Here is a 16,235-nt window from a genome sequence, read left to right as displayed (position 1 = left end):
TAATGATTATAAAAATAAAGAATGTAGCTCCGTTCTATTTAAAGAACATCATTAAAATAAAAAAAATGTAATCAAACCAATTTAAATGATTATTAGTCTGTGACACCAGTAGCATTTATAAAGACGCCATTTAATATACTTTTGTTCTTTAATTATTTTTATTTTTAAAATATATTGAAAATAAACAAAAATATAAACATAATAAACTTTTATTTCCTCAATATAAAATAATGTTTTTAGCAACTCTTTACGTACAACTTTTACAAGCTTATATTTATTTATACGTTAAAATAAGACGCTGCTTTATAAACGTCAGTAGTAAAGTCAAAAATAGTAAATACTAAATACCTAAATAGTGTTGTAGTGTAATGATAGAAACTAGAACTTAGAAATAGATTAAGTTTAGGGCTTGTTTTTATTGATTTCATGGAGCAATGGAAAAATGTATGTTAAAAATTATATTAACCATAAACTTATTTGCATTACCAACCAATTTACAACTTCTTATAAACGTTAAGAATCAGGTGAGAAAATATTATATTTGTGATATGTTTACTCAAAAAGATTGCTACAATTTATGTATTCTAAAAAATTGTTAAGGGTGGCGATGTTATGCAAGAGAATATTATTGCTAATGTGTCCGAAGACACGGTGACCCTCGAGTTCTTACGGTTGGATGGCGTTTACGTGTCTCAGTTAGTTGATTTCACTAATGTAAGTCTAATTCCTAATTATTTAACTTAGTTGTATTTTAATATATACTATAACATACTATTTTGAAGTAAGTATACTATGACCATAATATAAGAATTGTTATATTATGTTATATTATATTAGATTTTCTTTATAATAAGTTAGAAAAAATTGGCATACGCGGAGTCGCTTTGCAGCTCTTTAGGAGCTATCTCTCTGAAAGAATTCAAGTAGTTAAGATTAATAGTACCATTAGTAATGAAGCCAACCTGTCATACGGGGTACCTCAAGGCAGTGTGTTAGGACCCACTCTCTTCTCAATTTATATGAATATACTCTGCAATCTCAAAATACCAAACTGCAAAATCGTTTCATATGCTGATGACACCACTCTCATTGTTCATGGTAATAATTGGAATGATACATGTGAGTGCAGTGAGAAAGCTCTTTCAATTATAATGAATTGGTTGTCTGGCCTTTTATCAGAAACACTTTAAGCCACCAGAACCATTTTCATTAGTTGCACACAGATGCTCCTCTGGCCTCAATGCTGATTGTAATTGTAATAAAATAACTCGATGTTCTTCTATTAAGTACCTAGGAGTTATTATTAACGAAAGTTTTACCTGGAAGGATCAGATATTATCTATGACTTCCCGTATACGAATACTCGCATACATTTTTAAACAACTATGGTCTAGCACTAACATTGAAATTTTAAAGATGGTCTACTACGCTCTTGTCAAATCGATACTTACCTACTGTTACCAGCTTGGGGTGGTGCAACTAGATCGATTTTGCTTCCTCTGGAGAGAGCTCAGAGGTGCATTCTAAAGGTTATGTTATTCAAACCGATACATTTCCCTACAGAAGAATTATATGTGAAAACATAGATTCACCCCCTATGATGTTAAATTACATATTTGTTTATATACTTTCACTCATCATCAACATCACCATCCAAGTGAAATGTTTAATTGTTATTTTATTATTATTTTTGTTTTGTTTTTTAATTCATTGTGTTATTTTTTAATCTATCTCATTTATATTAATGTTATTATAATTATGCTTCTCTTTAAAGATTCACGGGTTCAAAAGAATTATTATTGTTATAATTATTATTTTTTGTATTTTTAATTTTTACTATTTATTGCTACTATTTTTATAATTTATATTGAATACATTATTATATAGAAGGACGGCTGCAAGGCAGGAGCTAATAACTGCAACACAGTTAATACTACTGCAGTTATTAACAATTAAAGTTGTATTGTAATGCATTAAATATTAATTTAATAAATATTATATTATACTATATTCATATCAAATTATTACAGGAAGTAGAAGCAATGAAAATTGTGACACCTGGGGAAGAAGAACTGGGTCAGACTGGCCATCAGATACTGTGTTTTTTGACTCATGCAGCTCAAGCTGACTTTATAGCTCCTGATGCTATGGCCAAACTTAGACAGGTATGTTGTAGACAAAAATTATATTACAAAATAGCACTAACTTAACCATTTTAGGTATATTTCTTATAAATATCATTATGTATCCCACATATAGCAGGATTAGGGAAAGAAGTTAAACTATCAAGACCTTGAGTTTATTCATTAAATTTTAACCAAAATTGCATGTTGAGTACTGGTGTTCAATCTTGCATTTTGTTCTCTACCAGATTAAACTATTGAACATAATTCATTCCTGTGAGAAGAGATTGAACCAACAACTTTGGCTTATTGTGCGATTACTTTTTATGTAACTATAATATTTTCTCTAGAAAAATCCTGGTACGGTAAGAGTAGCTGAAGAAGATAAAGGTTGGCGTCAAACTACTGCAACAGCTTGGGCCGGCCGTGCTCTACATCTATTATCACCAGCGGCTGCCCGGCATTGTGCTCCAGCACATGATAAAGTATATTTGAGATCTGCTGACTTAACCAGATGGGCACCGAGGCCTGGTATGGTCTTATTGAATTGAAAAAAAGATTGTTTTTTATTTTTCATATATGTATCTCTCGTATATATTGCTATACAGGGGGTGGGAGTATCTGATGTGGGATTTTTTTTCATTTCACTATTTTTATCCAACTCTATTAAGTGTGATGCAGTTACGAATAGATACCAAAAACGTAAACACCTATTACTACAAAAATACGACTAACAATGCTGATCTGCCATTTTTTATTCTCAAATAACATACCCGAACGAGAAAGGGGTACCTGTCGTTACACAATTACCTATTTCCTATAATAAATCTAAACGATAGTGAATTTCGATTTCATTAATGAAGCGTGTGCAATGTTGCCGTTTTGATAGGTTTGTATCTGTCTGCATTACTGTTTAACAAATAATTTTATTCATCATATTATATGAAAAAAAAAACACTTATTCGTTTTTGGCAAAAATTATTTTGTTAAGCTTTTATACAGTAGTTATAACGACAAGAACACAGTAAGTAGGAGGATGTTAAGTGGTAAGAATAAAATAAAATGTATAGGGTATTGTGGCAGTAGTACAATTTGATTTAATTTTTTAACCGACTTCTGTAAGAAAAGGAGGTTATCAATTCGACTGTATTTTCCTGATTATATTTAAATTATTTTCATTTCCATGCTCTGGTACAAGATCCAGTCAGTCCTGCTGTTCAGTCAGTAAATATTTCAGCATGTTTCTGTCAGCCTGTTTATGTCACAATTTAAAATGTATATATAATATAATCTCTTTTTTATCATACAATCTCCTTTGTGTGTTCTCCATACAACGTGACATTGGCATTGACTCGAAGCGCCATAAATAAAGAACCGAACCGAACCGTAAAATGTATATACATAATAAATACATAATTAATAATAAATACTTTAGAATAATTTTTAATAAATATAAATAGTTTTTTAAATTAAATGTGTCTTTATAGGTGTAGAACAATCATCCTATGCATTGGAAGTGACTCCTTTTCCAGCACATGCCCTGTCTTCAGACTCAGCTGATGGCACACCAGCTGTGAATGTGTGCATGGGAGAAACAGACCTTACTAAAGCATGTATTTGTAATTTGGAAGTAAGTTGAAATTTTTCAATAAATAATGTAATTGTAATTAAAAGTAAGTAAGCTTATTTAAATACCATATTTATCTTTGGACTCCGCACATACAATCATATATCTGAATTTCAAAAAAGCTCAAGTGGCTCCCAATTCCATTTAGCCAGAATACGCATGTTCTTTATCTTCTGTATAACATTCTGTTTAATCCATCTTCCCCTTCATACCTCAAAGAAGTTAAAATTTCATGTGAATCACAATTTCTCCCTACGCTCCCATTACACATTATCTCTTAAAATCCCTTGCCACTCTTCTTCCTTCTTTACAAATTCCTTTTCTGTTAAATCTGTTCGCTTGGAAACTCGTTACCCATTACAATCAGACAGGCTCAAACTTTAATGACCTTTAAAAAAAGGCTGAAGGACTATTATTTGATACTTTGAGAATCTTAAGTATAATTGACAAATTTAATTTAATTAATGTTTACTATTCCCACATAATCTTATTATGTATGTATGTGTATGTATATGCCTATATGTGTATCTATGTATGTATAAATGTATGTAACAGGGTTCTAAATTTCTGTATGTCCTTCTATTTTCGAGACATGCATCTTGAATGGTGCTACCAAACACTGTGCTTTGTCTTGTTACTAGTAAGGATATGATAATAATTCATTTATTCAATCTTCAGTGGTAAGTGAACCGAAAATCATTGCTGTGAGCCATATTGGCATAACATATAAAATGAACATTTAAATTTTAGGTATGTGTCAACTGGTATCCCTGTGGCTTAAAGTATTGTAAAGGAAAACCTCAAGGCGGCCTCAGTTACAGGTGTGGCATCAAAACATGCCATCGCTGCTACCGTTACCACTTTTATGTCCGAAGACGAGACACTTGCCTCTATATGTGACCCCACGCTCAGCCCCCGGGCTCACTTCTGTGCCAAACTGTGTATCTAGTCGCTTTAATATTAACTTTTTTAAACTTTATAAAACTATACATAATGACAATAATTTTTACCTATATTTGTAAATATTTGATGTATTTCAAATAAGAATAAATGATGTTTATTTGCTCTTATTTTATTTTATTTACTACAATAATGAATATAAACTATAACAATCTTAACTTAGATACTAATGGCATCCAGGGAACGGCTCGTGTCGATTTTTTCGAAGAACAAATTGTATTTTTCTTTCCATGTCTTCATTGTAAATAGCTTTACATTTTTCGTGATTTACTCGGCGCCTGGTCTGCAAAGAAAAATTTATTATGTAGATAATAACAAAAATTTAATTATATACTTTCTTATTCAACAATTCATTGATTCATGGATATTATTTTTTTTACTTGAAAAGGTTTTTCATAATATCTGGTCAATCGGTACTGCTCCAAGATGCCTTCTTTGCCGAGAATTCTGTTAACTATTCTACAAGCACTATCTATGTCGTTATTTTTCACGAACACTGTACGTGCTATGAACGTAGGGTGCCTGTTGGCCAGTAACTTTAGTGTTAAAAACATTTTGATTTTTGTATAATAACAATTAAACACTTTTTTAGGTTATGTAAATAAGTGACATTCTATAACTGACAATTGTCAATATAAGAGTCTTTGCACAGAATACATTTACTCAGGTCTTAGTAGGTCTTGTGTAGTTTGCGAATGAACTAGTTCGAAAGAGCCCTACCACAGATGAACTATGCGAACTAGTTCGCTGATTGGCCGCTCCATAGTTCCTTACGCACTATGGAGCAGCTGAACATGTAAAGATCCAACTACATAGTAATATGTAATATTGTAAAATTTCTTTATATAAATATATATCAAAAGTAGTAGTATATTAATCATTACCTAAACAGAACATTAAGAAATGTATTTTACGAATATTCATTTATAAGTTTATCTTATTTTGAGAAAGTTGAGTTAAATATATAATTTTTATTATTGTCGCAACATGCAGCAGGAGCTATATTCAAGGAAGTGAATGATCTGCCAGCAATGAATGGCAGATCATTTGTTTTTAGTTCATCAGTCACCGAGCAACTTACGAAGCAGCTAGGAGCTGACGAACTAAAGGAGCGAACTAGTTCATTTAAGAGCTACGACCTAAACTGAGCGATCTTTGTTGCGAACTATTACGCCCAATCCTACAATAAATGACACTTCGGTTTCGGTAGACGGTACAACAAGTAGCACCCATTTATACTGCTCCTAAAATGTCTCCTTTTCGGTCGCGCTATATCGAGATATACAAATACACAAACTTAAAGTTATACTTACTTAAAGATATACAAAGATACAAACTTAATCAGTACCTTTACTCGCATCAAGCGGCCGGAGCGACGACGGTCAATTTCAAGGAGCCCATTCTGAAGCTCAGAAAGCACTTCCACCACACCGTTTTTACAAGACGGTGACCCAGTGTATATAAGCCAGAAATCCTATCCGACGTTACGGGACTTATTGCCCTTCCAGTGACTTTCCTGGAGGAAAGGACACTGGACCCAACGTCTCATAAGTCAAATTCAAAATTCAAATTCAAAATATTCTTAATTCAAATAGGCAATTATTATAAGCACTTTTGAATCGTCGAATGAACATATGAACAAAAAGCTACCACCGGTTCGGAAGGCAGTTCTGCTGAGAAGAGCCGGCAAGAAACTCAACAGTTGCTCTTTTCAAAATCAATGGTACAATCTATTACATTAGCTGGCAGCTATCCTGCATTACATTCAATAGACATTAATTCCATACATGCTTATCCTCTAGATATTCTTGAACAGTGTAATACGCTTTACTTGTTAGAATCCTTTTTACAGATATTTTAAATTTTTGTAGTGGCAAGCTAAGAATACACTGCGGAATTTTATTATATACACGTATACTCAGACCCATAAAGGATTTATTAACTTTCTGGAGGCGAAAACTTGGTGTAACAATCTTATCTTTATTTCTCGTTTCTATCATATGATTGTCACTATGTTTACTATGACAATGTATATTTTGTCGGACAAAGAGAATGTTATAGTATATAAATTGGGAAGCAACTGTAATAATACCTGCATCTTTGAAAACATTTCGCAGAGAATCTCGCGCTCTTAGTTTATAAATATATCTTACGGCTCTTTTTTGGAGGATAAATATTGAATTTATATCTGAAGCACTGCCCCATAGCAGCATTCCATAAGATAAAATACTATGGAAATAGCTATGGTAGACTAGTCGGGCAGTGTCAACGTCCGTCATTTGTCTTACTTTTTTAATTGCGAACGCGGCAGAGCTGAGTTTATCTGCAAGTGCTTCCAGATGAGCGTTCCACTGGAGTTTGGAATCTATAGTAACACCTAAGAAAATAGCTGATTCCGACACATTAAGAGGTTCTCCTTTAATTATTAGATTAAAATTATGTTTTTTTACATTTGGTAAAGCAAACTCGATGTATTTCGTTTTTTTAGCATTTAACATTAGATTATTAACATCAAACCAACGAAGAATATGCGATAATGCACTATTCACTTCGTCATAGTTTATTTTATTTCGGTCAACCTTAAATATTAAAGAGGTATCATCCGCGAAAAGTACAATATCACATAGGTTCTTCACATGAAAAGGCAGATCGTTAATATAAATAAGAAATAAAAGAGGACCAAGTATAGATCCTTGTGGAACGCCCATCTTTAGAGGAGATCCAGATGATTTTACATTATTTATACTAACCGTCTGGATTCTTTGGTTTAGATATGAGGCAATAAGGTCAAGGGCAGTATCCTGTATACCATAATGTTTTAGTTTTAACAACAGAGTTACATGGTCTACGCAATCAAAGGCTTTAGATAAGTCACAAAACACTCCAATTGCATTTTGTGACCTCTCCCATGCGTCATAAATCTGCTTTAGGAGTGCGGCACCCGCATCCGTAGTGGACTTGCCTTTGGTGAAACCATATTGCTCACTATGGAAACAATTGTTAATATTTAAGAAAATTGTGAGCTGGTTGAACATTATTTTTTCAAATATTTTACTTAAGGATGGCAAAACAGAAATCGGTCTGTAATTTCCAGGCTCAAATCTATCTCCACTTTTGTAAAGCGGCACTATTTTGCTATATTTCATTAAATCAGGAAAAGTACCGGATTCTACACAATTGTTAAAAATTAAAGCGAGGTAAGGAGCAATATTAGGTATAATTGAATTAAAAACTTTAACAGACATGCCCCATAAGTCACCAGTTTTCTTTAAATTAAGGCTTTTAAAAGTTTTGACAATTTCATCTGGTGACACATTCTTAAACACAAAATTTTGTCTACAACTGTTTACATGGGTTTTTAGTATTAATTCTGATTCCGAAGGAGATGATGGCAGTGAACATGTTACTTCAGTAGATATATCAGAAAAAAAATTTTGAAAAGTATTTGCCACTTCTAAATCTGAATTTAAGATTATATTATTAACTTTTAATTTAATAGGTTCACTAGTAAGTACATCTGGAAGTTCAAATTAATGCAATTCAACCGACGATATTCAAACGTGACATACGTTTTCTTTCTTCGTCATCTTTTCTTAACTATATTTCAGAGTTTATTAACGAAAATAATTGGATATTGTAGTGTATAAAAAATGTATGAATTTTATAAATATTTCTTTTTTCGATCTTTTCCGGTATGCTATTTCTATAATAAGATAACATTATTTACTGTGTATTGTATGTTTCATTCATTTAGTATATTACTTCCATAAATACATAGATCAATATTTTTTAAAATTAATATAATAAGTCCATCAAACCTGTCATGTAAAAGAACCTTTTTTTGACATGTTTGCCTTTTGTCTCTTGCCATAAAGAATCGAGTATAGATTTATTAAGCATTTGTTACTATTTAAATTATAGATTCTTCTATTTATTTTAGTTTAAAATTATTGATTATTTTGTTTATCAACATTATTAGCTCTATCTTTCAATTTTAAACCTCGGCGACTACTTTCCATTCTTCTCTGGGTAGTCTGAATTTTATTCCTGGTTTTGAGATCATAGGTCCAAGTTTGACACTTATAGGTGAGGCATGGTAATATTGCTGTATACATCATTATTTTCTTGGTCGGCAGGGGAAGTTGAGATTTAAGTATTTCCTTGTGGTTCCTGAACTTGTTCCAGGTAATAAAGAATAATCAGTAAATTTAAAATCTAGCTCATCGTATTGTCTTTTAAAAACAAAAAATACGTGTGAAAGAATTGTTCGTCATTTAGTTTTTCAGATATTGTACTTTAAAATAAGCACGGGTAATGCGGTTTGACGCATACGTAACACATTCATTCGAAGTAGTCTTGAGAGCCAAGAGCGTGGCCTCAGATGGTATGGCCACGTTGCGCGCCGGCCTAGGAACTATGTCGGATGCAAGTGCCTTGCTATGCCTGTCCTGTCCCTGGAGCTAGACCTCCGGACGCCCAAGGAAGCGGTGTTTGGATGTTGTGATGCAGGACATGAGTGCCAATGGTCGAACCACTCAGGACGTTACAGATCGTGTAAAGTGGAGTAGGTTAAGTTTTTTTTTTTTTTTCGAACATGTGGATAATGCTGTTAGCCCTATTGGCTTTTACAGCGACACCGGTTGGGTAGGGAAGAGGGTACTCTGTCCCTGAAGAAATGCAAGCACTAAGTGGCTGCCTGTGAGGAAGTCGACGACTGTAAGGGCGCCCCCTGCGGGACTCGAACCTCGGCTTGCGGCCGTCGAGCGGACTGGGATTTCACCTATGCTAAGCAAACCAGCCGCGACATGAAGTCGCGACTGGGGACAAATTAGACTACTCTAAGGGAGCTAACGGTCCCTAACCGCTGAGCCCCACCGCGCCGAGACGCGATCGAGCCGTTGAATAAGCTGGACTTCGTCGTCGATTCCGTCGACGACGGTGTTTGTGTCGTGTGTGAGTAGTGTGTTTCCTACCTACATACGGGGCATTCGCTATGGTAATGGCGTCATCGGAGTCTAAAAGGACGCTGCGCGGGCGTCTACGTCTAGGGAGTGCGTTAGGGATGTAATCACACGCATTAACGATGAGGGGATTCGCGCGCGAGCCTGCGCGCTCAAAGTAGCGCTTCGCTAAACGTTTGCAATGCTCGTAAATCGATTCCAGTTCAAAGTCTCTATGTAGGTCGACGTTACGCACGAACCAGGGACAACCTGATGCGATACGTAAGAATTTATTTTGTACCTTTTGCATGGGATCTAGCTTAGTGTGCGCGAACGCTACACAAGCATAAGAGAGGACGGGTCATTTTACTACGCTTGTTTATGAGATAGTATAATCTATTAAGAATGAATTTAGCTTTGTTGCAAGCTTTCGTGACGTGGGGTTTGAAGGAGAGTTTAGAGTCTAATGTGACACCTAGATATTTGACCTCTTTTTCCCAGGGAATGGCTTTATCTAATAGATAGATGGTAGAGATTTGCTCTGAACGAGCGCGAGGGAAGAGTATCGCTTTACTCTTCTCTGGATTAACCTCGATTCTCCATTGGCGGAACCACACACCAAGTACGTGGGCCGCTTTCTGAAGTCGATCGGCTATTATGCGTGTGTTACGCGAAGAGGTGTATAGGGCGGTATCATCGGCGTACATAGCCAAGTGTACATCCCTGGTACGAGGTATGTCTCTTGTGTACAGCGCGTATAACATAGGAGAGAGGGTTGAACCCTGGGGGACGCCTGCGCGGAGGAGGCGGGGGGAGGAGAGAGTTCCTTCTACTTTATAGCGGAAGTATCTATTTGACAGAAAATCCTGCAGGATGCGCACGAGACAGTCTGGCAAGCCAGAGCGCCGCAGCTTGAAAATTAAGCCGTTATGCCAGACCTTGTCAAAGGCTTTCGCTACGTCGAGAAAAATGGCGGCAGTATGTATGCGGTAGGAAATTTTTACTTTATATTGGGCTATGTGCTCTACCACGCGATGGACTTGGTGGATGGCGGAATGTTTCTTTCTGAAACCGAATTGCTCTTTAATGAGCAGAGATTTGGCCTCTACCACCTCGGAGAGTCTACTGAGAATGATTCTCTCATAAATTTTTCCTAAGCAGCTGAGAAGGCTGATAGGTCTATAGCTAGAGGGCATATTCCGCGGCTTGTTAGGTTTCGGTATACCTATGACAATGGCTTCCTTCCACTCGTCCTGGAAGGTGCACGACATGAGAAGGGAATTAAAAATAATGACCAATAGAGATAAGAACTGAGTCGGAAGGGACTTAAGTGTTCTATTTGACAATTTATCGGGCCCCGGGGCCTTCCTATCTTTGAGATTATTGATGATGTCTTTGACCTCGTCTTCCGAGGTCGGGCGGAGCGATTCCCCTTGCGGGGGCGTCAGCGCCCATTCTGCGACCGCGGAATCCACGCGCGCAATGTGGCTCGGGTCGCAGGGCTGACTACTCGGAGTACATTGAGCCTCTAAACTGTCAGCGAGACATTCCGCTTTTTCGGTGTCATCGGCGGCAACTGATAAATCTGGCCTAATGAGAGGAGGCATAGTCGAGAGACAATCGACTCTAAAAACACGCGACAGCGCCCAGAATGCCTGGTGCGATGGAGCGAGCCCCTCGAGCTTTTTATCCCACGACTCCCCGCGCAGAAGTTCAAACTCGAATCGAACTCTCCTCTTTAATCTATTAAATTCCCTACGATTATCGTCAGTCGGGTATGCGTCGTGTCGTCTCATTGCTTTATTTCTGCGTCTAAACAATCGTCGGAGCTTTTCTGAGATTTCAAACCTACCTTCGGGTAGGTTTGGTACCTCTTTCGAGCAGCTCTGGATTGTGTTTTGAATATATTCGGTAAATTTATTAGCCGCGCCTATTGCTAACTCCGCGGAGTCGGCGATGCCAGGTATTAATTCCTTTAAAGGGGATTCATTCGAACGGAGGAGATTTCCAAATTTCCTCCAGTCGATTACTGTTTTAGTGGGTGGGCCTGAGGGGCGCACCTCGCCTAATTTGAGAATGACAGGACGGTGGTCCGAATCGAGGTCGGGAATTGTTTCTATTGAATGTTGACATAAGCCTACATTCGATAGAATCGCTATGTCGAGAACCTCACCTGTGCCGTGGGCACTAAGGCGGGTGGGTGAAGGCGGGCCAATAACGAAAGCATTATATTTACTAGTGAATTCAAGGAGTCTCCTACCATCGGTATGAGTCATCGACAAATTCCAATTTTTATGTTTACAATTGAGATCCCCGATCAGAAGGACCGAGTCACCCATACTAAGTAGCGATAAAATGTCGCTTTCTAATAGTTGCCTATTTCCCGAACGATAAACGGAGGCAATAATCAATGGCTGATGGCCTGTGAGGAAAACCTGGCACACCGACGCCTCGGCGGCTTCAAGAGACGGAGGGTCGAGCGGTATACAGTGTAAATTCTTTTTGTAATAAATCATAGTGCCGCCGCCTTTGGTGGCCCTATCATTCCTTACAAACCTGTAGTTCGCAATGCTGGGACTGCGAACCCCGGGCTTAAGAAAAGACTCCTGTATACAAAAGATATCTAATTGGTGAGTGTGAGCGAAGGCACTCATTGACTCACGTTGACGTTTGACACCATTAGCGTTAAAAGTCGCTATAGACAGGGCTCTTGGCTTAATACGCGCGAGTTGCGAGTCAGCGGGTAATGGAATGAATCTATTGATGACCGCCATTGGAAAAGTTATTTAGATATGGAGCCCGCGATGGCTTCCAGGAGATCGATATGCTCGATTATCGCTTGGGCGCGGTCGTCTGGACTATTCGTATTCCTTAATTTATTCGCGAAAATTTTGATTTCGTTGAAGTCAAGAGATCTAACTAAATTTAGCACTAGTGCGAAATCGCTACCATTAGAGAGGGCGGCGCGTGAGGGCGCAGGGGTGGAGTTGGGAGCCCCGACCTTGACGGTCGGCGGCTTGACCGGCGCCGCAGCGCGGGCTACTACCGGAGGTGGCGCGGGTTTAAGCCACGCGTTCTCCTTAGGCTGGGGGGCGGGCACGTATTTAGGAGCCGGCTCCTCTATTTTGCGATTAGCCCCCCTGTTTTTGCCCCCGCGCCGGGTGCGTCTGCGCGGCGCGCGGGAGCATCCGCGATAGTTCGCGGGATGACCCTGCGTCTGACAGAGCACACAGCTGGGAGGGACAGCGGGATCGGGAGCTTTGCGGGGACAATCCACAGTGGCGTGGTCGTCTAGGCACTTAACGCACCTAGGCCGCGCGAAACAATTTTTGGCCGAGTGGCCGTATAGTTGGCAGCGATGACACTGCCCTATGAGTCCCCTCGAATGTGGGGGTTCGACCCTGATGCCGGTGAGAGAGCACACCGACCTCAGGTTGAAAATTTCCTTTCCCTCTTTAGTGAGGTCCAGGATGACAAGGACTATATCAAATTTCGCTTTAGTGCGAGAATTGTAAAGCCGATGCGCTTGGCGCACGGGGAAACCCTTATTCCGGAGATCGCAGAAAACAAGCTCTACGTCTAATTCTTTCGGAATGCCCTTTAGAACTACGCGCAATTGGCGCTCGTCCTCTAGGGCGTACGAGTGGTATCCTATTTGATATTCCCTAAGGAATGAGGTTAGTTGTCGGTGCTCCGACGAAGTGGCTACTTGTATTTTGATTCCTACCTGCGTTAGGCGCGCGGTGGAATAGGAGATATTTTGGCTGTTAAGCCAATCAGAAACTTTGTCCCATTTGTGTTTTTCCTGCATGTAAATGGGCGGCGGAGGCTTGACACGGGGGGCGCGGGGGGTCTCGGGCTCTTCCCGCTCGGCCGCAGTTGCGGGGGCAGAGGAGAGGGGGACCGGCGACGCGGCGCCATTCGCACGGGTGTTTTTGCCCTTGGGATTATTTGCCTTCTTGGGCGGCGGGGGGGCCTTAGGGGCCTTGGCCTTACGTTTGGCCGAACGAGATACGACGGTCTCGAAACCGTCATCTGAGTCATCGGAGGAGGAACAGTTGTTCGCCTCCATTTCGTTACCGGACGGTTGCGGTGAACGGGGGGCGCGGGGGGCGCGGAGAAGTTCCCTCGGCGGGGCGACTTCGGAGTCGCTCGGCCCGTCCGAGAGCATCGGCTCTACTTGGTCAACATCGGCACTCGGGCCGTCGTCGGGCGGGCTCGGGCTCGCGTTGCGGTTGCGCGCATAATTGACCGCCGCGCGGTAAGCCTCACTATGGTGGGCTTCTAGGTACCGGAGGATATCCTCCTTTTCGGCCATTATGTCATTCCCCTCACCTTACGGTGGGGGAGGGTGTGTAATTTAAGTCTAAACTATCACTTTGGCAAAAACTAGTCTTCCGTCGGTGAACGGAAGGTGAGTGCCTAACTATAAAAACTGTGTAAGTACTCACAGAAGAGTAGACTCTCTAGTCCTATCGACCTCAGGACAACGCAGCGCCGGGCAGCACGACACAGCAGGGTGCTACGCAGCTCAGCACAGCGCAGGATGAAGCAGGAACCACAACACTAGAGTATATAACCGACAACGAATATACATAATAAGGGCGTCCGATTGTGCGACCTCACCGGAGCAAGGCCGAACCGGAACTGAGTAGGTTAAGTAAGAAAGCAGACCCTGGCAACATTCGCCGGGATTAATGCCAGGAGAAAGAAAACTTGGTTGCAGTTGTTGAAGACTCGTCGCTTCGACGATGTAGCCATGGCCATGCCATGATATGTTTACAATCACCTCTGCTGGCGGCTCAATCTTCGCAGATTACGTATAAACTTATTGGTTCTTTTCATTGCATTCTAAACTGCAATAATATTGTTTAATACGTGCGCGGTGTTCTGCTGTAATCTACATTTGGCAATACATACATAACCTACTCTTTTAACTTATACGTACGCAATGGCATCATCACCATAACTCTCTTTTGCCGATCTACAATAATCACAATAAAAATATTATTCAGATATACATAAATATATAAAAATATCAAAATTCTACAGAACAAAAATGTTAGTACATTTGCTTAACTTACTGCATGTATTTAGTTATATTATTATATTATTTTCACTTATAAAACAATCTTACTACCTTGAACTTGAATAAAAGGTTTGGTACTTTTAACGCAAATAGCGTTACCTACAATATAAAACTAGTTAGGTTAGGTTACATTACAGTTTTGAGTAAGTAATTTTAAATAAAATAACATAAGATAGTTATTATCTACAGGGTGAGTCATATTGAACTTTCCGATTTCAATAAGGTGTGTATTAAAAACAAAGCGACATGCAGTAAAAATTATTTTATTGTTTGAAAGCACATAACATGCAGTTTTAATTTAGTTGGTTTTAAAAATGATATCCTGTAAATGTCTACCTCCATTGACCACACACTGCTGAAGCCTTTCCCGGAAGTTGTCCATTACTCGTCGAGTCATATTCAGCGGAATAGCATTGATTTCTTCCGTGATTGCAGCCTTTAGTTCATCGATGGTTCGGGGACGATGCGTGTACACCTTTTCCTTCAGGTAACCCCAGAGAAAGAAATCGCAGGGGGTTAAATCAGGTGATCTCGGCGGCCACCCAACGTCACCTCGCAAAGAAATGAGATGACCGGGAAACATTTGTCGCAGGATTTCCATTGAACGCCTGGATGTATGGGCTGTAGCACCATCTTGTTGGAACCAGATGTTATCGTTGTCATGATTCTGCGTTAATTCCTCCAATTTCGGTTTCAGAAAAGTTTCAAGCATGTCGCAATACCGAGCAGAGGTAACTGTGACGACTTGACCATCTTCTTCAAAAAAATAGGGACCCCCACACACCAAACTCTGCAATAGCGCACCACACTGTCACTCGAGGGCTGTGAAGTGGTCGTTCGTGTAGGTTTCGTGGGTTATTCTCAGCCCAGTATCGAAAATTCTGTTTGTTGACAGTTCCGGCGAGGTGAAAATGTGCCTCATCACTGAAGATCAAAACAGCAGTGCGGGGGATCTGCTGAATGTCGCGGCATAAATTTGTTCGTGTGTCTAAGTCTCTAACTGTTAATTCTTGCACTACCTGAATCTTGTATGGGTGAAATTTAAGGTCTCTATGCAGTATTCTGCGGACACTACTGAAAGATAATCCTAGTGAAGCGGCATGTTTCCGAACAGAACGCCGAGGGGATTGTTGAATTGAAGCCCGCACTCTATCCACGTTTTCCGCTGACGTTGACGTCCTAATTCGGCCTTGTGGTCTTGTTTTTAATGCTGATGATGTTGCTCTAAAATTTGATACCCAATTTCTGATTGTTGGTCCAGTGGGAATGGGATCACGTCGACCAATAGCAAAATGTAAACGGAACGCACGCTGTGTTGTGATCACGGAGCCGCCATTTTTAATAAACTCTTCAACTACGAACGCACGATGTTGTCCCGACCAAGCCATTGCTCACACTAAAACTGCATGTCATGGCGCGTCTAATGACACCATCCCCACCCTTCTACTCCTTCCCTTCTTCGTGCAACGTCCTTCCAAAACCGGAAAGTTCAATAT

General features: G+C 39.5%; 2 protein-coding genes across 2 annotated transcripts; one reads left to right on the top strand and one right to left on the bottom strand.

The window, feature by feature from the left end:
• The first annotated feature begins 167 nt into the window (after positions 1-167).
• oaf (BRICHOS-like domain-containing protein out at first) lies at positions 168-4,815 on the top strand. Its single transcript, XM_085203839.1, has 6 exons — positions 168-524; positions 601-714; positions 2,031-2,165; positions 2,474-2,654; positions 3,611-3,753; positions 4,501-4,815. Exons 1-6 carry the CDS (start codon positions 435-437, stop codon positions 4,648-4,650), a joined length of 813 nt encoding a protein of 270 aa, XP_085059965.1. The 5' UTR covers positions 168-434; the 3' UTR covers positions 4,651-4,815.
• On the bottom strand, positions 4,807-5,395 carry mRpS21 (mitochondrial ribosomal protein S21). The gene is made up of 2 exons (XM_085203841.1): positions 5,091-5,395; positions 4,807-4,993 (listed from the first exon to the last, which is right to left on the bottom strand). The coding sequence occupies exons 1-2, from the start codon at positions 5,262-5,264 to the stop codon at positions 4,877-4,879; spliced, it is 291 nt and encodes a 96-aa protein (XP_085059967.1). The 5' UTR covers positions 5,265-5,395; the 3' UTR covers positions 4,807-4,876.
• Between the last annotated feature and the right edge of the window lie 10,840 nt (positions 5,396-16,235).

The sequence above is a fragment of the Heliconius melpomene genome, chromosome 19, assembly GCF_056956725.1.
Source record: "Heliconius melpomene rosina isolate 202511_hmr_F chromosome 19, ASM5695672v1, whole genome shotgun sequence".
In the NCBI taxonomy this organism is placed as follows: Eukaryota; Metazoa; Arthropoda; class Insecta; order Lepidoptera; family Nymphalidae; genus Heliconius; species Heliconius melpomene.
Note: the sequence above shows the minus strand (reverse complement) of the source record. Positions and strands in the feature narration are given on the sequence as shown.